Genomic DNA, 25,421 nt, shown 5'->3' with positions numbered 1-25,421 from the left:
ATGAAAATTTAAGCAATGCTTTCTAATAATACTGCCTAAGGGAAGCATGTATAAAGTGAATAAAATTGGTCCTAGCACAGAACCTTGTGGAACTCCATAATTAACCTTAGTCTGTGAAGAAGACTCCCCATTTACATGAACAAATTGTCATCTATTAGATAAATATGGTTCAAACCACCACAGCGCAGTGCCTTTAATACCTATGGCATGCTCTAATCTCTGTAATAAAATTTTATGGTCAACAGTATCAAAAGCAGCACTGAGGTCTAACAGGACAAGCACAGAGATGAGTCCACTGTCTGAGGTCATTTGTAACCTTCACTAATGCTGTTTCTGTACTATGATGAATTTTGAAACCTGACTGAAACTCTTCAAATAGACCATTCCTCTGCAGATGATCAGTTAGCTGTTTTACAACTACCCTTTCAAGAATGTTTGAGAGAAAAGGAAGGTTGGAGATTGGCCTATAATTAGCTAAGATAGCTGGGTCAAGTGATGGCTTTTTACCTAATGGTTTAGTTACTGCCACCTTAAAAGCCTGTGGTACATAGCCAACTAATAAAGATAGATTGATCATATTTAAGATCGAAGCATTATTTAACGGTAGGGCTTCCTTGAGCAGCCTAGCAGGAATGGGGTCTAATAGACATGTTGATGGTTTGTAGGAAGTGACTAATGGAAGTAACTCAGACAGAACAATCGATGTAAGATATGTCTTTGGGATGGTTATGAATATTTTTTTCTCTAATAGTTAAAATTTTATTTGCAAAGAAAGTCATGAAGTAATTACTACAACCCCTGGCAAAAATTATGGAATCACCGGCCTTGGAGGATGTTCATTCAGTTGTTTAATTTTGTAGGAAAAAAGCAGATCACAGACATGACACAAAACTAAAGTCATTTCAAAACTTTCTGGCTTTAAGAAACACTATAAGAAATCAAGAAAAAAAAAATTGTGGCAGTCAGTAACCGTTACTTTTTTAGACCAAGCAGAGGGAAAAAAATATGGACTCACTCAGTTCTGAGGAATAAATTATGGAATCACCCTGTAAATTTTCATCCCCAAAACTAACACCTGCATCAAATCAGATCTGCTCGTTAGTCTGCATCTAAAAATGAGTGATCACACCTTGTAGAGCTGTTGCACCAAGTGGACTGACATGAATCATGGCTCCAACATGAGAGATGTCAATTGAAACAAAGGAGAGGATTATCAAACTCTTAAGAGGGTAAATCATCACGCAATGTTGCAAAAGATGTTGGTTGTTCACAGTCAGCTGTGTCTAAACTCTGGACTAAATACAAACATGGGAAGCTTGTTAAAGGCAAACATACTGGTAGACCAAGGAAGACATCAAAACGTCAAGACAGAAAACTTAAAGCAATATGTCTCAAAAATCGAAAATGCACAACAAAACAAATGAGGAACGAATGGGAGGAAACTGGAGTCGTCTGTGACCGAACTGTAAGAAACCGCCTAAAGGAAATGGGATTTACATACAGAAAAGCTAAACGAAAGCCATCATTAACATCTAAACAGAAAAAAACAAGGTTACAATGGGGTAAGGAAAAGCAATCGTGGACTGTGCATGACTGGATGAAAGTCATATTCAGTGATGAATCTTGAATCTGCATTGGGCAAGTTGATGATGCTGGAACTTTTGTTTGGTGTCGTTCCAGTGAGATTTACAAAGATGACTGTCTGAAGAGAACATGTAAATTTCCACAGTCATTGATGATATGGGGCTGCATGTCAGGTAAAGGCACTGGGGAGATGGCTGTCATTACATCATCAATAAATGAACAAGTTGACGTTGATATTTTGGACACTTTTGTTATCCCATCAACTGAAAGGATGTTTGGGGATGATGAAATCATTTTTCAAGATGATAATCCATTTTGCCATAGAGCAAAAACTGTGAAAACATTCCTTGCAAAAAGACACATAGGGTCAATGTCATGGCCGGCAAATAGTCCGGATCTTAATCCAATTGAAAATCTTTGGTTGAAGTTGAAGAAAATGGTCCATGACAAGGCTCCAACCTGCAAAGCTTATCTGGCAACAGCAGTCAGAGAAAGTTGGAGCCAGATTGATGAAGAGTACTGTTTGTCACTCATTAAGTCCATGCCTCAGAGACTGCAAGCTGTTATAAAAGCCAGAGGTGGTGCAACATAATACTAGTGATGTGTTAGAGCGTTCTTTTGTTTTTCATGATTCCATATTTGTTTCCTCAGAATTGAGTGATTCCATATTTTTTTTTTCCCTCTGCTTGGTCTAAAAAGTAACCATTACTGACTGCCACAATTTTTTTTCCTGATTTCTTAGTGTTTCTTAAAGCCAGAAAGTTGCCATTTGAAATGACTTTAGTTTTGTGTCATGTCTGTGATCTGCTTTTTTCCTACAAAATTAAACAACTGAATGAACATCCTCCAAGGCCGGTGATTACATAATTTTTGCCAGGGGTTGTAGTTAAAGTTAAAGGAATACTCGGCTCAATAGAGCTCTGACTCTTTGTCAGCCTGGCTACAGTGCTGAAAAGAAACCTGGGGTTGTTCTTATTTTCTTCAATTAGTGATGAATAGTAAGATGTCCTAGCTTTATGGAGGGCTTTTTTATAGAGCAACAGACTCTTTTTCCAGGCTAAATGAAGATCTTCTAAATTAGTGAGACGCCATTTCCTCTCCAGCTTATGGGTTATCTGCTTTAAGCTGCCAGTTTGTGGGTTAAACCACGGAGTCAGGCACTTCTGATTTAAAGCTCTCTTTTTCAGAGGAGCTACAGCATCCAAAGTTGTGCTCAATGAGGATGTAAAGCTATTGACGAGATAATCTATCTCACTCACAGAGTTTAGGTAGCTACTCTGCACTGTGTTGGTATATGGCATTGAAGAACATAACAAAGAAGGAATCATATCTATAAACCTAGTTACAGCGCTTTCAGAAAGACTTCTACTGTAATGAAACTTATTCCCCACTGCTGGGTAGTCCATCAGAGTAAATGTAAATGTTATTAAGAAATGATCAGGCAGAAGGGGGTTTTCAGGGAATACTGTTAAGTCTTCAATTTCTATGCCATATTTCAGAACAAGATCTAAAGTGTGGCTAAGGTGGTGGGTGGGCTCATTTACATTTTGAGCGAAGCCAGCTGAGTCTAATAATAGATTAAATGCAGTGTTGAGGCTGTCATTCTCAGCATCTATGTGGATGTTAAAATCACCCACTATAATTATCTTATCTGAGCTAAGCACTAAGTCAGACAAAAGGTCTGAAAAATCACAGAGAAACTCACAGTAACGACCAGGTGGACGATAGATAATAACAAATAAAACTGGTTTTTGAGACTTTCAATTTGGATGGACAAGACTAAGAGTCAAGCTTTCAAATGAATTAAAGCTCTGTCTGGGTTTTTGATTAATTAATAAGTTGGAGTGGAAGATTGCTGCTACTCCTCCTCCTCGACCCGTGCTTTGAGCATTTTAACAGTTAGTGTGACTCGGGGGTGTTGACTCATTTAAACTAACATATTCATCCTGCTGTAACCAGGTTCCTGTAAGGCACAATAAATCAATATGTTGATCAATTATTATATAATTTACTGACAGGGACTTAGAAGAGAGAGACCTAATGTTTAATAGATCACATTTAACTGTTTTAGTCTGTGGTGCAGTTGAAAGTGCTATATTATTTTTTCTTTTTCAATTTTTATGCTTAAATAGATTTTTGCTGGTTATTGGTGGTCTGGGAGCAGGCACCGTCTCTACGAGGATGGGGTATTGGGGGGATGGCAGGGGGAGAGAAGCTGCAGAGAGGTGTGTAAGACTACAACTCTGCTTTCTGGTCCCAACCCTGGATAGTCACGATTTGGAGGGTTTAATAAAATTGGCCAGATTTCTAGAAATGAGAGCTGCTCCATCCAAAGTGGGATGGATGCCGTCTCTCCTAACAAGACCAGGTTTTCCCCAGAAGCTTTGGCAATTATCTATGAAGCCCACCTCATTTTTTGGACACCACTCAGACAGACAGCAATTCAAGGAGAACATGCGGCTAAATATGTCACTCCCGGTCCGATTGGGGAGGGGCCCAGAGAAAACTACAGAGTCCGACATTGTTTTTGCAAAGTTACACACTATTCAATATTAATTTTAGTGACCTCCGATTGGCGTAACCGGGTGTCATTACTGCCGACGTGAATTACAATCTTACCAAATTTACGCTTAGCCTTGGCCAGCAGTTTCAAATTTCCTTCAGTGTCGCCTGCTCTGGCCCCCGGAAGACATTTGACTATGGTTGCTGGTGTCGCTAAGTTCACATTTCTCAAAACAGAGTCACCAATAACCAGAGTTTGATCCTCGGCGGGTGTGTTGCCGAGTGGGGAAAAACGGTTAGAAATATGAACGGGTTGGTGGTGTACAGGAGGCTTCTGTTTAGAACTATGCTTCTTCCTCACAGTCACCCAGCCGGCCTGCTTTCCTGGCTGCTCGGGATCTGCTGGCGGACAGCTAACGGTGGCTAAGCTACCTTGGTCCACACCAACTACAAGGGCCTGGCTAGCTGTAGGATTTTCCAAGGTGCGGAGCCGAGTCTCCAATTCGGCCAGCCTGGCCTCCAAAGCTACGAACAAGCTACACTTATTACAAGTACCGTTACTGCTAAAGGAGGCCGCGGAATAACTAAATATTTCACACCCAGAGCAGAAAAGTGCAGGAGAGACAGGAGAAGCCGCCATGCTAAACCGGCTAAGGGCTAATAGCTGCTCTAAGCTAGCAGATTCCTAAAAACACACAAAGTGAAGAATGTGTAAATAATTTAGAAGTGATTCAGCAGAGAGGGTGCTTTAGTTAAGGCACGTGAAGATTACACTGTGAAACAAATCGTTATCTAGTTATCTAGATCAGTCTAACTACGCAGATTAAACAGCTAACAGATGCAGTAAAACATCGCTGTGCTCTGGAACAGGAAGTGATACAATACTGCAGTGAGAGCCAACCACCAGCAGAGTGCAGTAGTCTGCAAAGCAGCAGATCTCAAGCTTGACCGTTGTAGATTCACTCTTCCCAGCCTGGTGCAGGTCTACATTCGTCTTCCCGGTGTCCTATGCCAGCTCTTTGGTCTGGCCATGGTTGAGTTTGAAATCTGTTTGAGGCTGTGGACAGGTGTCTTTTATACAGATGAGTTCCAACAGATGCCATTAATACAGGTAACAAGTGGGGGACAGAAGAGCTTCTTAAAGAAGACGTTACAGGTCTGTGAGAGCCAGAAATCTTGCTTGTTTGGGGGTGACCAAATACTTATTTTCCACCATGGTTTACAGTTAAATTCTTTAAAAATCCTACAATGTGATTTTCTAGATTTTTTTTCCTCTCATTTTGTCTCTCATAGTTGAAGTGTACCAATGTTGAAAATTACAGACCTCTCTCATCTTTCTAAGTAGGAGAACTTGCACAATCAGGGACTGACTAAATACTTTTTACCCCACTGTAGGTGGATGGTGATGTGTTGCTGTTGCCAGTTCTTTTCTCTCTTTGCAGGTTAATGTCTTGGCATTAGCTATCTGCACCCGTGAGGCGTACAAATCCATGAAGGAGAGGAATGTGGATGACGGCCACATCATCAATATTAGCAGGTACTTTATACAACCTTCACATCTATAGTCACATTTAATGGAAAAACAAATGTATGTCTGGGCTCGACAATAGCACTGGTCCGATGGCCCGGCGGCCTTTTTTACATGTTCCGGGCCACCACGGGCCAGTGAAGTTCATATTTCACTGGTCCGTATGGGCCAGTAAGAATTAAAATCGCTTTGGCAGATTTATTAGTCTAATGCCGCGTTCACACCGGGCGCGATCAGATGCTACAAATTCGCGGGGGTCGCGTGGCAACGGACGCGCCTCCTTCACCCGGTGTGTCGCTCTGCTTTTGCTGCGAAAATTCGCCCCGGTGCGTCATCAAATAGGAGGAGCTTCCATTCAGCTCGCCGGCTCCGGTTGTCAGTCAAGTTAACATGACGGACCTTGATCACACGGAGCGAGTTGTTGTGGAAAGCTGACAAACGTCATGAGACGCTCCCAATTCAGGCAGTATCATTATTTGCTGCAGGAGCTGCGTCTGGATGATGGCTGCTTTCAGCGGTCCTTCTGCCTCTGCAGGACCCAACTTGAGGACCAACTGTCCCGTTCATGCGCGCACATGTAAAAGAAAAAAAAAGAAAAAGAAACTCCGCTCCCGCTGCTGTGGGGCTGCTGCTCCTCCAAAAACTCTTGTCATAGTTGTGAAATAAAGGACAAAAGAGACATACGTCCTGCTCACAGGCTGCTACCAGAGACAGGACATGTTGCACCACTTCGCAATGTTGGGAACATTGCGAAGTGCAGACAAACTTCGTCTGTAGGCGCATCTTCTGATGTGGCGCAAATTTCGCTTCAACATCGACGCGTCATTTTCGCTTAAGCAAGATCGAGCGCAGTGAATATTATGAATTTCTTGAAACCTCCTGCCCCTGGGCAGAAACCAGAAAACTTGGCAAACTTCCTGGAAGAAAAGACGGCCATAGCTGGAGCGTGATGAGGAGAGTGAGGTTGTCTTCTGTGGAACTTGTAGGGCCATGCCAGAATATGCTAACAAGTAAGTATAAATATACCATGTCCTGGTAGACAATGTGGTATGATTTCATACGCCAGTTTAAAAGTCTAATCAGTATGCCCTTGTGGAAACCCCACGGTGACAACATTAGCAAGGGAACTTGGTTTATGAAATTTAACATATTAATTTTGTAAATGATCAAGAAATAAATTTATTTTTGTATTAATGTCTGAGTGTTGAAAAAATTCCTATCAGTTACCTACCGACATTTTTTTCAAAGTTTACTCACTTTAAGGTTTTTATCATGTAGTATAAGAATTTTGTGTTTGTTTTCAAGTGTTTTTACATTAAGGAAACCCAATTCTAATGTCTGAGTGTTGATTTAAAAAATTCTTATCAGTTACCCCCGGTTCGGCACAGGCGTGAAAGTATGGGCCAGTGATATTTTCATCCGGGCCAGTAACTTTCAGATTCTACTGGCCCTGTGGGCCAGTGCATAAATTGCCTTATTGTCAAGCCCTGTATGTATTAATAGACTCTACCTGCTATTTTGATGTTGGAGCCCAATAATATATGCAGTTCGTACACGTTGTAGTAAAAATAATACCAATCTTTCCTGCATGCCGAGTTTAGTATTTTTTAATATGCTATTAAGCTTAATTTATTGATAAGGTAATCATGGGTTTAGGCAGCGAGCCGTAGAAAATTAAAAAATGAGAGTATATGAATGAACAAAAAAAGAGGAAAAAAATCATGCACACGTGTTTAAAAAACAAAACCTGATGTGTAGAAACTGCAGTGATGTTCAGAAACAGAAATCACATTAAGCAGGTGACAACTTTAACAGACTGTTATTTTCCAAAGGTATTTATTTTAGATCTTGAGCTTAATGTTTTATGTTCAAGCACAAAATGTGACTGAAGGAGAAACAAACAGGATGACTTCATCACACTAAAATAAACTTGAGTCAGAAAAATACAAGCTGATGATTTTTATGTTATTTTTCAAAGTAATTAGTAGACCGATATATTGGCTGACCGATATATTGGCTGGCTGATATATAGGTCGATATAACCCCTTTCAAAGTACTCACTATCGGCCGAAATCTTGCCGATAGAACGCCGATAATTTCTCATAAACAGAACAGTTACTGAAATAATGTTTGTGTTGGCAATGTAAAATGTCCTTGCACCGTTTGTCCAGTAGATGGAGCTCTGACTCCATTCAACTGAGATCTGCTTACACCCCTGCTTAAATGTGTTCATTGCCAGCCCCCGTAGTTCGCCGTCACACTGCACTGATTGGCTAACAAAAGCATACAAGTAAGTTTATAAGGATGTTGTTTGTAATAACCTTGCAGTTATATTCACCCCACATTTCTCCCGTTTCAGTTCAGGTCAGTTTGATTAACTCAGTTTATGTAGTAATGTGTCAAATGTGCTTCACTGCATCGGTCACGCTTTTTATTAAGCCCACGTTGTGTAGACCTTATTTCTAGCATGAAAAACTTTTGTTTACTGCTAAGAGGTTAAAACATTCAGATTCACTGGTCGTCCGGAAGGGTTCTGGGAATTACTGCCATTCGCCATTAACCCTCTGGCGTCGATGCCGTTGTATACGAAGGCTGGGACCAAGCTTTACTAATTGTAAATCGTGGTACTCATAAAAGATGTGTGATGATGTGCGCAATGTGAGTGTCCAATCGGAATTGGTTCTCCGTCACATGGTTTTCCAAAATCCAATCGTAAGGCAGATTTACCTCACGTGATATGGCAAAGATCGTTTTCAGGAGTGATATCTTACTAGTTGGCTCATTTGAATAGCCCCCTAACTGCTCCAGTTGCATTTTTGCAATTTTGAACTTGAAAATTCTTCTCTGTTATAAAGAAAAAGAACATTTTATTCATTAAAATATATATATATATATATATATATATATATATCGGCTGATTTATCAGCCATTGGCAAATCAGCCGATTTATCGATTATCGGCATTTTGTTCATCCAAATATCGTTATTGGCATCGGCCTCAAAAAATCCATATCGGTCAGGCTCTAGTAATTAGGCTGCAGCTGTATATTTTATTTATTTTAAAATGAGTTACCTCTTATTTTATTCTTATTTTATTATTTTATTTTATTATAATTTATTTATTTATTTATTTATTTATGTATTTATTTATTTATTTGCAAAAAATATATATATGGGGAGTCTAATCAGTTTGCGTTGTTCTGTTAAATTTATATCAAAGTTTTACTGTACATGCGCAGGTATTTTTTCCTTCTTTGTAAGAGTTTGGTGTTTGCGTTTGTTCTACAAATTAAAAAAAAAACATAAAATGTTAACACTTTTCTTTATAGCAGTTCTGTAATTTTAGAAATGCAACAGAAAACAATCACAGATCAGAAAAAGTTGGGACTATATGTAAAATGAAGATAATTTTTTTTTTTTTTTTTAATGTTGCAGTACTCACACCCACAGAAGCCAAAAATTCTTCCAGAGTTGTCTTGGTGGCTTCCCTTACTCAACTCCTTCCAGCATAGACATTTAGTTTTTGAGAACTGCCCACCTGACACAAATTGACCATAAAGGTCTCCAGGTCTTCCTTGTAAATGAGATCTCGATCTCAGTGGGACTAACCTGGTTAAATAAAGGTTAGAGTTAAATTTAATTAAAGTACTTGTATTTCTGAATGATTGATGTAAATTAAGTCTAATATTCAGTGACTTGGAAATATTCATGTTTTCATCCCCTGACATTTCTCAAGAAAACTGGTTGGAAAATGATTAATTAATTCTTACATTTAAAATAACCTGCCCTGTCCTAACCTTTTTTTTTCTTGGAAAATGCTGTAGGCCTTAAGTGTAGGACTGGATATACAGTGAGGAAAATAAATATAAGTTAATATAAGTTCTCCCACTTAGAAATTTTCATCTTAGGTGCATGTCCACTGTGAGAGACATAATCTAAAAAAAAAAACAATCTGGAAATCACAATGTATGATTTTTTTTAAATAATTTATTTGTATGTTACTGCTGCAAATAAGTATTTGAGCACCTGCCAATCAGCAAGAATTCTGGCTCACACAGACCTGTTAATTTTTCTTTAAGAAGCCCTCTTATTCTGCACTCTTTACCTGCATTAATTGCACCTGTTTGAACTTGTTACCCCTATGAAAGACACCTGTTCACAAACTCAATCAGTCACACTCCAACCTGTCCACCATAGCCAAGACCAGAGAGCTGTCTAAGGACACCAGGGACAAAACTGTAGACCTGCACAAGGCTGGGATGGACTACAGGACAACAGGCAAGCAGCTTGGTAGAAGACAACAACTGTTATGATTATTTATTAGAAAGTGGAAGAAACACAAGATGACTGTCAGTCTCCCTCAGTCTGGGATTCCATGCAAGATCTGACTTTGTGGGGTAAGGATGATTCTGAGAAAGCTCAGAACTACACAGGAGGACCTGGTCAATGACCTCAAGGGAGCTGGGACCACAGTCACAAAGATTACATTAGTAACACATGATGCTGTCATGGTTTAAAATCCTGCAGGGCAGCAAGGTCCACCTGCTCAAGCAAGCACATGTCAAGGCCCGTTTAAAGTTCACCAGTGACCATCTGGATGATCCAGAGGAGGCATGGGAGAAGGTCATGTGGTCAGATGAGACTAGAATAGAGCTTTGAATCAGCTCCACTTACCATGTTTAGAGGATGAGAACAACCCCAAGAAAACCATCCCAACCATGGAGCATGGGGGTGGAAACATCATACTTTGGGGGTGCTCTTCTGCAAAGGGGACAAGGCGACTGCACCATATTGAAGGGAGGATAGATGGGGTCATGTATTGTGAGATTTTGCCAAACAACCTCATTCCGTCAGTAAGAGCATTGAAGATGGGTCATGGCTGGGTCTTCCAGCATGACAATGACCCCAAACACACAGCCAGGGCAACTAAGGAGGGGCTCCGTAAGAAGCATTTCAAGGTCCTGGAGTGGCCTGGCCAGTCTCCAGACCTGAACTCAATAGAAAATCTTTGGAGGGAGCTGAAACTCCAAACCTCAAAGATTTGGAGAAGATCTGTATGGAGGAGTGGACCAAAATCCCTGCTGCAGTGTGTGAAAACATGGTGAAAAACTACAGGAAACGTTTGATCTCTTTAATTGCAAACAAAGGCTACTGTACCAAATATTAACATTGATTTTCACAGGTGTTCAAATACTTATTTGCAGCAGTAACATACAAATAAATTATTAAAAAATCATACATTGTGATTTCCGGATTTTTTTTTGTTGTTTGTTTTGTTTTTTTTAGATTATGTCTCTTACAGTTGACATGCACCGAAGATGAAAATTTCAGACACCTCCATGATTTCTAAGTGGGAGAACTTGCAAAATTGCAGGGTGTTCAAATAATTATTTTCCTCACTGTATATTAACAAATAAAATAAAGCTGACTTCAGAAAACATGAAATGTGTTGGTTTTATACATTCTGCAGTAAACAGAAGTCAAAATAAATGTGAGGATCATTACGGGTCCACCACCACATTTTTCATATCATCCAAACTAGTGGTTCTGGAAGAATTTTTTTCTGGCTCTCTTGACAGTAAAGGTTACAGACCCCTGACCCAGACTGACTCCACGTATTAGTAAATTAAGTGGTTTTATTTATTTATTGTGGCATTTTGGAAATTTTAAAATGGTACATGTACTCAGGGCGGGTCTGCCATCTGGTGTTCAAGAGATGAAACTTCAGCCACTGACCCAACAATGGCACCGTTTACATGTGTATATAAACATGTATACCATTCAGTATACCACCGTCTCAGCATTCTAAAGAGCTAATTTCTTATAAAAGAGAGAGATAATAGAAACTATTTCAGAATCTACATAGGTGCACAGTTTAGGGGTGCAGAAAGAAGCAATGTGCCAGCTGCAGGGGGTTTAAACTAGCATGTGCAGTGAGGTCAGTCAGGCACAGGACAGGTACAGGTTCATGGAAAGTTGGAAACCATCACCAAAGAAAAGAAGTCATTACCTGAAAAGAAAAAAAAGATAACATTTAAACAATGCAAGAGAGGCTTTAGGTTACATTAACAATAATGTCAGGCAGAAAAGAAAATATATTACTGTAAAGAAGCAAAATCTAATTAGATTTCTAAGGTCAAAATGCAGTATTTTTGGTCTCCAGAGTTATTTATTTATTTTTTACCCTTCTTTAACCAAGTTAGTCCATTTGAGATCAAGATCTCTTTTACAAGGAAGACCTGGACAATTATAAAGTTTCCAGTTCACCTAACCTACATGTCTGTGCATTAGAATGCATCATTTAGGGTCTATTTCTTCAAACATTTTCCAAGGAGAGGCTCCCCAGACTCCACTTCCCCAAATGGGTTGGCTGTGCATGACGCTGGTCGGCGCTTAAATGTTTGGACACCCTGATTTTTTTTGGACACCCAGAAGTTTAATTTCTACCTAAATCTAAGAAGGCAGTATATTAGAATGAACAAGATGCATTTTGTTTTGTTTTGGGGGTTTTTGGTTGGTTGGTTGAGTTTTTTTGTTTGTTTTTTAAATTAAGTCAAATAATTATAGGTTTTGTAGCCATGCTGCTTTGAGTGCACTGGATCCCATCAGATGTTCGAAGTGAAGCACAGTAGTTTGCTGAATTGTACTTGGCTGTGAAACCACTTGGGAACACCAGGAACTGTGAGCACAGTTTTCCATGTAGAACAAATGTTGCATCAGAAAGTGCACCTGGCATAAAACGTCTTCTGACAAAGACAAAAAACAAAATAAACAATAATAAACAAAAATAAATAAAATAATTGAGTTTAAGTTTGTGATGAGAGGGGTTACATGTCTGGAGTGATGTTGGAGATGGTTTAGGGTGGTTGCCATCCAGGACACCAGTCAGCTCTGTAGTGTGGATGTGACATCAGCACCTGCTCCCAGACCCGATCTGACCTTGTAGGACGTCGACACCTTGTAGTTCCCAGTTGGATGTGTCTATGCAGATGTTTGCCATGTTCAAGAGTGACGGGCGAATCAGAACAGCTCTGGGATGCTGCAGTTCACAGAGCTTTAGTCTGTCTGCAACATTTTGGATTTAATGTGTTTTTCTGTTCATAATTATAAACAACTCTCTTATTGAATGAAGAAAATGAAGGGTGATGCCCTGAAACTAACACGTTCTCTGGGGAAAAGTATTTAATGCTTTGGCACCGCAAGTGTAAATGTGCACAGTAGCTCTGTTACACCGAGTAGCAGGACCTTAGTACAGTACTCATTTAGCTGTGGAAATGCATCTAAAGTGCTCCAAAATGTGGCTCATATATCTGTCTCATGCATTAACTTTTTTTTTTTTTTTTTAGTTTGTGTGGGCACAGAGTGTCACCAAACACAGGTCTTCACTTCTACTGTGCCACTAAATATGCTGTGACTGCACTGACTGAAGGACTCCGTCAAGAGCTTCTTGAAGCAAACACCCACATCAAAGCCACGGTAAGTCAGACCCCTCCCCGTTAGCAGAAAGTGTCCTTCAGCATCATGCGATACAGCTGAAGCGATGTGACGTTTGCCTCTAGCCCTGACAGCCGGTCCTGCTGTGAATTGGGCCGGATACTGGCCTCCATCTTGGAGTGAGATTTCCCACTCCTAAATGACCAATGGGAGAGCAGAACTCTCACAACACCAAACTGAGGCTGACATCGGCGTCTCGGCCACCAACCAATCACAGGCTAGGAGAGAGAGGCCAGTATTTGTCCCAGTTCAGGGCCGGTTGTCGGGCTAGTTTGCCTCTTGTAAATGTTGATAAGCAGTCTGCATTTCACTTATTTTATTTGACTCTTAAGTCATTCAGACATCAGACAATAAGAGATCATGTACGCTGTTTCTCTCGAGGTGAAATCACAAATGGCATCACTGTAACTCGATCAAAATTGATCAGAGAGCTCAATGACGCTACACCCACATTTCAAAGGCTCTGACACGTAGACATGATACACAGGCTTTTAAATGATCAGGGTCAAGAAAATAGAAATATCTGATCTCATAATCATAAAATTAGCTATTTTCCTACCCACTTGTTAAGTGGTGATGTCATGCTGACTGTGAACTTGACTTCCGGATCCAAACAAACATGCAAAATAAGATTGTAGCAATAAATGAGCAGTAAATTTGTTTATTCTCCTTATTCTTTTCTAACATGCGAGAAAACATGAAGAAAGGGTTAAAATCTTTGGAGTCGAACGCGGTTTTGCCTGCCAACATCTGTCCCCGTGGAATATTCTGGACAATGACGTGTCCTGAAAAATGTGGGTTAAAGGGCTTCATTCAGTGTTCTGTTCTGCTGCACGTGTAAGTCAAACAGCTGTTAGCATATTTTCCAGAGTATAAGTCACATTGTTCCAAAAATGCCTCTTTTTGAGAAGAACATAAAACATGTATAAGTTGCATTTACAGTGAGGAAAAGAAGTATTTGAACACCCTGTGATTTTGCAAGTTCTCCCACTAAGAAATCATGGAGGGGTCTGAAATTTTCATCTTAGGTGTATGTCCACTGTGAGAGATATAATCTAAAAAAAAAAAAAAAAAATCCAGAAATCACAAAGTATGATTTTTTTTAAATAATTTATTTGTATGTTACTGCTGCAAATAAGTATTTGAACACCTGTGAAAATCAATGTTAATATTTGGTACAGTAGCCTTTGTTTGCAATTACAGAGGTCAAATGTTTCCTGTAGTTTTTCACCAGGTTTTCACACACTGCAGCAGGGATTTTGGTCCACTCCTCCATACAGATCTTCTCCATATCTTTCAGGTTTGGAGTTTCAGCTCCCTCCAAAGATTTTTCTATTCAGTTCAGGTCTGGAGACTGGCCAGGACCACTCCAGGACTTTGAAATGCTTCTTACGGAGCCCCTCCTTAGTTGCCCTGGCTGTGTGTTTGGGGATATTGTCATGCTGGAAGACCCAGCCATGACCCATCTTCAATGCTCTTACTGAGGGAAGGAGGTTGTTTGCCAAAATCTCACAATCTTCAATATGGTGCAGTCGTCCTGTCCCCTTTGCAGAAGATCACCCCCAAAGTATGATGTTTCCACCCTCATGCTTCACGGTTGGGATGGTTTTCTTGGGGTTGTTCTCATCCTCTAAACATGGTAAGTGGAGTTGATTCCAAAAAGCTCTATTCTGGTCTCATCTGACCACATGGCCTTCTCCCATGCCTCCTCTGGATCATCCAGATGGTGAACTTCAAATGGGCCTGGACATGTGCTGGCTTGAGCAGGGGGACCTTGCTGCCCTGCAGGATTTTAAACCATGACAGCATCATGTGTTACTAATGTAATCTTTGTGACTGTGGTCCTAGCTCTCTTCAGGTCATTGACCAGGTCCTCCTGTGTAGTTCTGAGCTTTCTCAGAATCATCCTTACCCCACAAGATGAGATCTTGCATGGAATCCCAGACCGAGGGAGATTGACAGTCATCTTGTGTTTCTTCCACTTTCTAATAAATAATCATAACAGTTGTTGTCTTCTACCAAGCTGCTTGCCTGTTGTCCTATAGTCCATCCAAACCTTGTGCAGGTCTACAGTTTTGTCCCTGGTGTCCTTAGACAGCTCTTTGGTCTTGGCTATGGTGGACAGGTTGGAGTGTGATTGATTGAGTGTGTGAACAGGTGTCTTTTATACAGGTAACAAGTTCAAACAGGTGCAATTAATACAGGTAAAGAGTGCAGAATAAGAGGACTTCTTAAAGAAAAATTAACAGGTCTGTGTGAGACAGAATTCTTGCTGGTTGGTAGGTGTTCAAATACTTATTTGCAGCAGTAACATACAAATAAATTATTTTAAAAAAATCATACATTGTGATTTCTGGATTTTTTTTTTTTTTTTTTTTTTTTAGATTATGTCTATCACAGTGGACATGGACCTAAGATGAAAATTTCAGACCCCTTCATGATTTCTAAGTGGGAGAACTTGCAAAATCGCAGGGTGTTCAAATACTTATTGTCCTCAATGTATCACTTCATGCAAGAAGAAGCAAAATGGATTAATTCACTGTATTATTCATTTACAAGGCACACAATGTAAAGGAGCACAGCTCACGAGCTAATTAATGTCACTATAAGGTCACAAAATGTGAGTAAACTTATTCTTGAAGTCACTGAATAGACGATCATATGTGAGGTGAACATACCATGTAATGAAATGTTTGAAAACCCAGTGTATCATTTCTATATACACTCAACAAAAATATAAACGCAACACTTTTGGTTTTGCTCCCATTTTGTATGAGATGAACTCAAAGATCTAAAACTTTTTCCACATACACAATATCACCATTTCCCTCAAATATTGTTCACAAACCAGTCTAAATCTGTGATAGTGAGCACTTCTCCTTTGCTGAGATAATCCATCCCACCTCACAGGTGTGCCATATCAAGATGCTGATTAGACACCATGATTAGTGCACAGGTGTGCCTTAGACTGCCCACAATAAAAGGCCACTCTGAAAGGTGCAGTTTTATCACACAGCACAATGCCACAGATGTCGCAAGATTTGAGGGAGCATGCAATTGGCGTGCTGACAGCAGGAATGTCAACCAGAGCTGTTGCTCGTGTATTGAATGTTCATTTCTGTACCATAAGCCGTCTCCAAAGGTGTTTCAGAGAATTTGGCAGTACATCCAACCAGCCTCACAACCGCAGACCATGTGTAACCACACCAATCCAGGACCTCCACATCCAGCATGTTCACCTCCAAGATCGTCTGAGACCAGCCACTCGGACAGCTGCTGAAACAATCGGTTTGCATAACCAAAGAATTTCTGCACAAATTGTCAGAAACCGTCTCAGGGAAGCTCATTTGCATGCTCGGCGTCCTCATCGGGGTCTCGAACTGACTCCAGTTCGTAGTCGCAACTTTGCACAGCCATTGAAGAGGAGTGGACCAACATTCCACAGGCCACAATTGACAACCTGATCACCTCTATGCGAAGGAGATGTGTTGCACTGCATGAGGCAAATGGTGGTCACACCAGATACTGACTGGTATCCCCCCCCCAATAAAACAAAACTGCACCTTTCAGAGTGGCCTTTTATTGTGGACAGTCTAAGGCACACCTGTGCACTAATCATGGTGTCTAATCAGCATCTTGATATGGCACACCTGTGAGGTGGGTTGGATTATCTCAGCAAAGGAGAAGTGCTCACTATCACAGATTTAGACTGGTTTGTGAACAATATTTGAGGGAAATGGTGATATTGTGTATGTGGAAAAAGTTTTAGATCTTTGAGTTCATCTCATACAAAATGGGAGCAAAACCAAAAGTGTTGCATTTATATTTTTGTTGAGTATATTTACAACAAAATCACTGCTTTAGCCATCGGAAGCTAAGAGCTAATTAATGTTTTTGTTACAAGCACAAACTGCTTCTTGAAGTCACTGAACAGGCGATCATATGTGAAGTGAACATACCGTGTAATTTAAACACAATTTAAACTCCTTTTTTAGTACAATTACTAAATAAACTCACCATTAATTTTCTTCTTCTTGTTAAGAGATGTCTTTGTAGTTTCAAATAAATCCAAATAAGGTTTCTTCCAAATAGGAAAAAAACAGTCCATCTTCATTCAAAAGTGTGGTCTTTCAGTAAAAAACACGTTCCAGTATTTCTTCGGAACAAAGAACTTTTTTTTGTTTCTTTGTCTTTCGTGAGCTTATTCTGGTGGTTCCAAGGTCTCTTCCTGAAGCAAGGCATCTTGGGACAGATTGTATGCCACACCATTTGGGTCAGACGCAGGGCTAATAAGCCCACACTGTGGCTCCCAGTCACCTCCCCCACTTCTCTGGGGTTTCGTGGTTCGGTACGGTTTGGTTTTTATTTCACTAGCCGACTTGGATGGTTATTGTGGGTGTCGCGGTTTGGTTTTCATTTTACTAGCCGACTTGGATGGTTATTGTGGGTGTCGCGGCTTGGTTTTTATTTCACTAGCCAACTTGGATGGTTATTGTGGGTGTCGCGGTTCGGTTTTTATTTCACTAGCCAACTTGGATGGTTATTGTGGGTGTCGCGGTTCGGTTTTTATTTCACTAGCCAACTTGGATGGTTATTGTGGGTGTCGCGGTTCGGTTTTTATTTCATTAGCCAACTTGGATGGTTATTGTGGGTGTCGCGGTTCGGTTTTATTTCACTAGCCAACTTGGATGGTTATTGTGGGTGTCGCGGTTCGGTTTTTATTTCACTAGCCAACTTGGATGGTTATTGTGGGTTTCGTGGTTTGGTACGGTTTTGTTTTTATTCCACTAACCGACGTGCACTGTTATTGTGGGTGTCGCGGTTCGGCACGGTTTAGTTTTTATTTCACTAACCGACGTAGATGGTTGTTGTGGGTGTCGCGGTTCAGTACGTTTGGTTTTTATTTCACTAACCGACGTGGATGTTATTGTGGGGGTCGTGGTTTGGTACGGTTTGGTTTTTATTTCTTTTTTCCCCCCTGTCTGCATATATAGTAATGGTAAGTGCCACACTGGCAGAACCATTTATTAACAGTAATACACATATATGCAATTTATTCTTGCAAGACAGAAGGTATGTAGTGTGGGAGTGAACGTGGTGTGTGTGTGTGTGTGACCCCCATATGCCCTTCCCGATCAGCTTACAGTAGCCTATTCAAAGCCATCCGACAACTTTTATGAGGAAGGGCCGACCACAAAACAACACAAAGACAGACAAAAATGAAAGACAAGTGCTGAAGACAGTAACTGAAGTGAGACACCGAGGGGACGGGGCCCCAACCATACAACATACCATGACAAACAACCACACATGAACAAACAGTGACTGCAACAGTCTGTTGTCTAATTAGTGAGCATCCATACCCCCCCAGCCCACAGAGCCACCGCGGCAGCACAACGAACCAACAGGGGAGCGGCCCGGCACGCACCCCTGACGCGCACGAACATCTAACACCATTTGCATGGTACTTAGAAAATGTGTGACCATTCGCACAAACGCCCCAGGGCCCCACGACTGTGAAGTTGCCAAGTGCACATGTTGCATGCCAGAGTGTCGGCTCCTCCCACAACACACGTGTGCGTGTGCCCACCCCAACCCTCCGCAGGCGAGGCATCTCTCATCTGATCACAGAGTGACATCTTGGTCTGTGGGCTGACAGGACAGGGGGCATTGCTGAGTGCCCACAGCTGTTGAGACATCTCTGGTTCTGGACATCACAGCTGCAGCACACGTCCCGTCTTTTGACGGACGTGCGTGTGTGCTTGTGTGGAAATACATAAAAACATATATTGCTTTTGCGATGGGCTGGAGAAACAGACCGTCAGTTTATTTGGACACGAATCAGGCGATCATAATGTTACATCTGACAGGACACGCTTGTCGGGCCGTGAGGGCTGTGAGCAGTGCACAGCAGGCCAAAGGACAAACCAAGAGTGCCACAAATACGCCACTTTGAGTCACGTATCAAATCAAATCAAATCAATTTTATTTATATAGCGCCAAATCACAACAAACAGTTGCCCCAAGGCGCTTTATATTGTAAGGCAAAGCCATACAATAATTACAGAAAAACCCCAATGGTCAAAATGACCCCCTGTGAGCAAACACTTGGCAACAGTGGGAAGGAAAAACTCTCTTTTAACAGGAAGAAACCTCTAGCAGAACCAGGCTCAGAGAGGGGCAGTCTTCTGCTGCGACTGGTTGGGGCTGAGGGAGAGAACCAGGAAAAAGACATGCTGTGGAGGGGAGCAGAGATCAATCACTAATGATTAAATGCAGAGTGGTGCATACAGAGCAAAAAGAGAAAGAAACACTCAGTGCATCATGGGAACCCCCCAGCAGTCATAACTAAGGGATGGTTCAGGGTCACCTGATCCAGCCCTAACTATAAGCTTTAGCAAAAAGGAAAGTTTTAAGCCTAATCTTAAAAGTAGAGAGGGTGTCTGTCTCCCTGATCTGAATTGGGAGCTGGTTCCACAGGAAAGGAGCCTGAAAGCTGAAGGCTCTGCCTCCCATTCTACTCTTACAAATCCTAGGAACTACAAGTAAGCTTGCAGTCTGAGAGCGAAGTGCTCTATTGGGGTGATATGGTACTATGAGGTCCCTAAGATAAGATGGGACCTGATTATTCAAAACCTTATAAGTAAGAAGAATTTTAAATTCTATTCTAGAATTAACAGGAAGCCAATGAAGAGAGGCCAATATGGGTGAGATATGCGCTCTCCTTCTAGTCCCCGTCAGTACTCTAGCTGCAGCATTTTGAATTAACTGAAGGCTTTTTAGGGAACGTTTAGGACAACCTGATAATAATAATTACAATAGTCCAGCCTAGAGGAAATAAATGCATGAATTAGTTTTTCAGCATCACTCTGAGACAAGACCTTTCTAATTTTAGAGATATTGCGCAAATGCAAAAACGCAGTCCTACATATTTGTTTAATATGCGCATTGAATGACATATCCTGATCAAAAATGACTCCAAGATTTCTCACAGTATTACTAGAGGTCAGGGTAATGCCATCCAGAGTAAGGATCTGCTTAGACACCATGTTTCTAAGATTTGTGGGGCCAAATACAATAACTTCAGTTTTATCTGAGTTTAAAAGCAGGAAATTAGAGGTCATCCATGTCTTTATGTCTGTAAGACAATCCTGCAGTTTAGCTAATTGGTGTGTGTCCTCTGGCTTCATGGATAGATAAAGCTGGGTATCATCTGCATAACAATGAAAATTTAAGCAATGCTGTCTAATAATACTGCCTAAGGGAAGCATGTATAAAGTGAATAAAATTGGTCCTAGCACAGAACCTTGTGGAACTCCATAATTAACCTTAGTCTGTGAAGAAAATTCCCCATTTACATGAACAAATTGTAATCTATTAGATGAATATGATTCAAACCACCGCAGCGCAGTGCCTTTAATACCTATGGCATCCTCTAATCTCTGTATTAAAAGTTTATGGTCAACAGTATCAAAAGCAGCACTGAGGTCTAACAGAACAAGCACAGAGATGAGTCCACTGTCTGAAGCCATAAGAAGATCATTTGTAACCTTCACTAATGCTGTTTCTGTACTATGATGAATTCTAAAACCTGACTGAAACTCTTCAAATAGACCATTCCTGTGCAGATGATCAGTTAGCTGCTTTACAACTACCCTTTCAAGAATTTTTGAGAGAAAAGGAAGGTTAGAGATTGGCCTATAATTAGCTAAGATAGCTGGGTCAAGTGATGGCTTTTTAAGTAATGGTATAATTACTGCCACCTTAAAAGCCTGTGGTACATAGCCAACTAATAAAGATAGATTGATCATATTTAAGATCGAAGCATTAATTAATGGTAGGGCTTCCTTGAGCAGCCTGGTAGGAATGGGGTCTAATAGACATGTTGATGGTTTGGAGGAAGTAACTAATGAAAATAACTCAGAACAATCGGAGAGAAAGAGTCTAACGAAATACCGGCATCACTGAAAGCAGCCAAAGATAACGATATGTCTTTGGGATGGTTATGAATAATTTTTTCTCTAATAGTTAAACTTTTAGTAGCAAAGAAAGTCATGAAGTCATTACTAGTTAAAGTTAAAGGAATACTCTGCTCAATAGAGCTCTGACTCTTTGTCAGCCTGGCTACAGTGCTGAAAAGAAACCTGGAGTTGTTCTTATTTTCTTCAATTAGTGATGAGTAGTAAGATGTCCTAGCTTTACGGAGGGCTTTTTTAATATGGCATTGGAGAACATAAAGAAGGAATCATATCCTTAAACCTAGTTACAGCGCTTTCAGAAAGACTTCTACTGTAATGAAACTTATTCCCCACTGCTGGGTAGTCAGTCCATCAGAGTAAATGTAAATGTTATTAAGAAATGATCAGACAGAAGGGGTTTTCAGGGAATACTGTTAAGTCTTCAGTTTCCATACCATAAGTCAGAACAAGATCTAAGGTATAATTAAAGTGGTGGGTGGACTCATTTACATTTTGAGCAAAGCCAGTCGAGTCTAACAATAGATTAAATGCAGTGTTGAGGCTGTCATTCTCAGCATCTGTGTGGATGTTAAAATCGCCCACTATAATTATCTTATCTGAGCTAAGCACTAAGTCAGACAAAAGGTCTGAAAATTCACAGAGAAACTCACAGTAACGACCAGGTGGACGATAGATAATAACAAATAAAACTGGTTTTTGGGACTTCCAATTTGGATGGACAAGACTAAGAGTCAAGCTTTCAAATGAATTAAAGCTCTGTCTGGGTTTTTGATTAATTAATAAGCTGGAATGGAAGATTGCTGCTAATCCTCCGCCTCGGCCCGTGCTACGAGCATTCTGACAGTTAGTGTGACTCGGGGGTGTTGACTCATTAAACTAACATATTCATCCTGCTGTAACCAGGTTTCTGTAAGGCAGAATAAATCAATATGTTGATCAATTATTATATCATTTACTAACAGGGACTTAGAAGAGAGAGACCTAATGTTTAATAGACCACATTTAACTGTTTTAGTCTGTGGTGCAGTTGAAGGTGCTATATTATTTTTTCTTTTTGAATTTTTATGCTTAAATAGATTTTTGGCAGATTCCGATGGCAGATTAAAACATTTTATATTTTATTTAGCCAACACAGTTTTACCCTATTTTTATCATTTGATCCAAGATACATTTTCTATTTGTCATTAAAAAAAAAACACTTAATGGCCTGTCATTTTAAGAAGGGCAGAATTATTTCTGATGAAAATCCTTCATGAATGGTAATTTGGTTGTAGACTAAACACCAACTTCAATGACAATTTACTCTACTACACTCACAATGTCATAGAACTGGGATTAGCTCAAATCAAATATCAAATCAAATCAAATATGCTCAAATCAGCAACTTTTTGTTTTTTTTGCAATGAGGGGCATTGCCTTGCATTGTGTCTTCCTCCTCATCCGATGTAGCCTCTGTTTTTGAACTGTCCTGCTCAATCACATACTTGACCGCCCATCTCCTTGTGCGTCTTTGGAGGGGAGGATTTACTGGTGCAAGAGCAGTCGCATCCTCATCACTTGAAGAACTGGTGACGGCGTTTTCATTCTGAAATGCAAAGTCGCCCACATTTCCACCATCAGATTCACAGTCCGACATGCTCTGTAGCATTGCCAAGGCCTCCTGAGCACTGATCCGTCTTGATTGCATTGGTTGTGAGATTGGAAAATCTTGGGTCTGTGTGAAAGGCATCCCCTATTTATGGTTGAACTCTCAGCTCAGTTATATAGTATCTGCTCTCTGGGCCGATTAGTGTTAATTATTATGAAATTTCTGCAGCACCTAAATGAATCAAATCAAGTTTATTTATATAGCGCCAAATCACAACAAACAGTTGCCCCAAGGCGCTTTATATTGTAAGGCAAAAGCCATACAATAATTACAGAAAAACCCCAACAGTCAAAACAACCCCCTATGAGCAAGCACATGGCGACAGTGGGAATGAAAAACTCCCTTTTAACAGGAAGAAAACTCCAGCAGAACCAGGCTCAGGGAGGGGCAGTCTTCTGCTGGGACTGGTTGGGGCTGAGGGGAGAGTGTCAGGAAAAACACATGCTGTGGAAGAGAGCATTATTGCATTTCATGCAATAATGTTGCATGAAATGCTGAATTATTGGACATTGTTCTTGTGAAGCTCCTTGAAGTGACCTGCATTGTGATTTTATGCAATACAAGTTAATTGAATTGAAAATGATGGGTTGTAGAAGTATGAAGACCCTTTGGGACAACACAACCAAATCCTCACTTTTACAGTTTTTGTTTGACAAGTTGGGTTGGATATGAGAACATAGATTCTGGAATTTCCAAACTGTTGGCTAGAGGAAGCAGTGGCTGCATAATGAGGGAAGCCACCAACACAACCATGACAACTGTTCAAAGAGTGTGAAATCTGACAGTGTTTGGAGAAACTGCATAGAGCAACTTTTGTCTGTTGCTTCACCACTCGTGATTTCATGTTCGAGCAGGTCAGACAAGGACGTTATGTCTCGCTTCTTCGTCGCAGCTGATGTCCTGTTCAGGCACAGACACAAGAAGGAGACAGTGATGTTTGGATGTGGTAGCTTAAGTGAAGCTTTTTGCTTATTCCACCCTTATGTCAGATTCACATGTGGACCTTAAAAAACAAACAAAAAAAAAAACAATAGGTTTGGGTACATTTACAGTGTTGACATTTTTCTTATTTCTAGATTCTGCACATTTCCTGTTTTAAAGTCTTTTGTCAGCTTACTTCTACATTTGTGTGATGTTTTTCTATGAAATCTTCAGAAGATGAATCCTGGGAAAGCTTGCGTTATCATAGTACGCAAAAATGTCATGAATTTTGTCAATTTCCTGTTTGGTAGTGCATCTCTCCTGGACTGGTAGAGACCGAGTTTGCCTTTCGGCACTTCAACGATGAGCCGGAGAAAGCAGCTGCAGTGTACGAGAGTATCAAAGTAAGTCTGCACTCGGAGCTGGAAGCCTCATGATTTGAATTCATTTATTATTATTAAATACTTTTCCTTCTTTCAGTGTTTGAAATCAGAGGACATAGCGAGTGCTGTCACGTTTGTGCTCAGTGCCCCTCCTCACGTGCAGGTACGGCTCCTGCTTCTTCTCTCGTTCATTATCTCATGGTGATGCCAGGGTTTTTTGTTTTTTTAATCGCTCTCACTTTCTTATGCCGACAGATTGCAGATGTGCTGATAAGGCCGGTGGCACAGGTGTCATAGCGAAGAGGTCACGGCAGCCGCGGTACCTCTTGAACACCCTCATGTGGTCGGAGGGGGGTGGGGTGTGTGTGTGTGTGTGTGTGATGAAATAAATCAGCTACAGTTGTGCGGCTGTGGTGGGGCCACGTTTGAGGAGGCTGCTGGGTGACGTGGACATTCTAAACCACTACAGATATACTACTGAAGGCAGCGACCTGCTGTGTGTGAAGTGTTCAGCTGCTGTTTAACTCAGCTGCAAAACTACAGCTGGAGTAAATTACAGAAAGGTGCTGCTGCTGCTGTTATCTGCACAACCGTCGATACCGTGGGAAGAGTTTTCCAGTGACGACACGTCTTTACCTCCACTATGGGGGTTATGTGATAAGTTTTTTGTTGTTTTTTTCCATTCTAGCAAGATGTCTCAAAAAATTATCAACACATTTAGATGAAATTTTGTCAGGAGTTGTGCAACAGGTCCACAAGTGATGGTTAGCTGAGTGTCAACTAATCGGCTGATTTGTTCTTGCTGGGGAAAAGTGTGTTTTTAATTTGGTGGTGTGCAGGGTGTTGGTTTTACAGGCAGCGATGGCGGTTTCAGTCTAGAGCCCGACCGATATGGATTTTTTTGATGCCGATAACGATATTTGGATGAAAAAAAATGCAGATAATCGATAAATCAGCCGAGATATTTTTTTTTTTTTTAAAATGAATAAAATGTTCTTTTTTGGACCCTTAACAAAAAAGGTATGAGTTAAAAGCTGAAGCTTTGTCCTCATATTGATTAACTTTATAACAGAGAAGAATTTTCAAGTTCAAAAAATGCAATCAAGAATTAAACCTTTGTGAAATTAGCAAATACATATCCTATAAAAGAGTTGTGAAATACATCTGATCTTGTACCTCTTGTTGCTGCAACTTAGATATAGGTTCAGGATAAGGATATAGATCCTTATAAACTTACTTGTATGCTTTTGTCAGCCGATCAGTGTGGTGTGACGGCGAACTACAGGGGCCGGTGATGAACACATTTAAGCAGGGGTGTAAGCAGCTCTCAGTTGAATGTAGTCAGAGCTCCATCTACTGGACAAACGGTGCAAGGACATTTTA

At 40.6% G+C, this 25,421-nt stretch overlaps 1 protein-coding gene across 1 annotated transcript in view; it reads left to right on the top strand.

Annotated features, from left to right (window-relative positions):
• dhrs11a (dehydrogenase/reductase (SDR family) member 11a) overlaps positions 1–25,027 on the top strand; it is a 122,135-nt gene extending 97,108 nt beyond the window's left edge. Inside the window, exons 3-7 of the mRNA XM_034177522.1 lie at positions 5,529–5,623; positions 12,960–13,089; positions 23,967–24,059; positions 24,136–24,201; positions 24,294–25,027. Of these exons, the coding sequence (XP_034033413.1) occupies positions 5,529–5,623; positions 12,960–13,089; positions 23,967–24,059; positions 24,136–24,201; positions 24,294–24,335 (426 nt within the window). The 3' untranslated portion in view covers positions 24,336–25,027. The remainder of the gene's footprint in view (positions 1–5,528; positions 5,624–12,959; positions 13,090–23,966; positions 24,060–24,135; positions 24,202–24,293) is intronic.
• The last annotated feature ends 394 nt before the right edge of the window (positions 25,028–25,421 follow it).

This window comes from Thalassophryne amazonica, chromosome 9 (assembly GCF_902500255.1).
Source record: "Thalassophryne amazonica chromosome 9, fThaAma1.1, whole genome shotgun sequence".
Lineage (NCBI taxonomy): Eukaryota > Metazoa > Chordata > Actinopteri > Batrachoidiformes > Batrachoididae > Thalassophryne > Thalassophryne amazonica.
The sequence above is the reverse complement of the archived record's forward strand: the minus strand, read 5'-3'. Positions and strand labels throughout refer to the sequence as shown.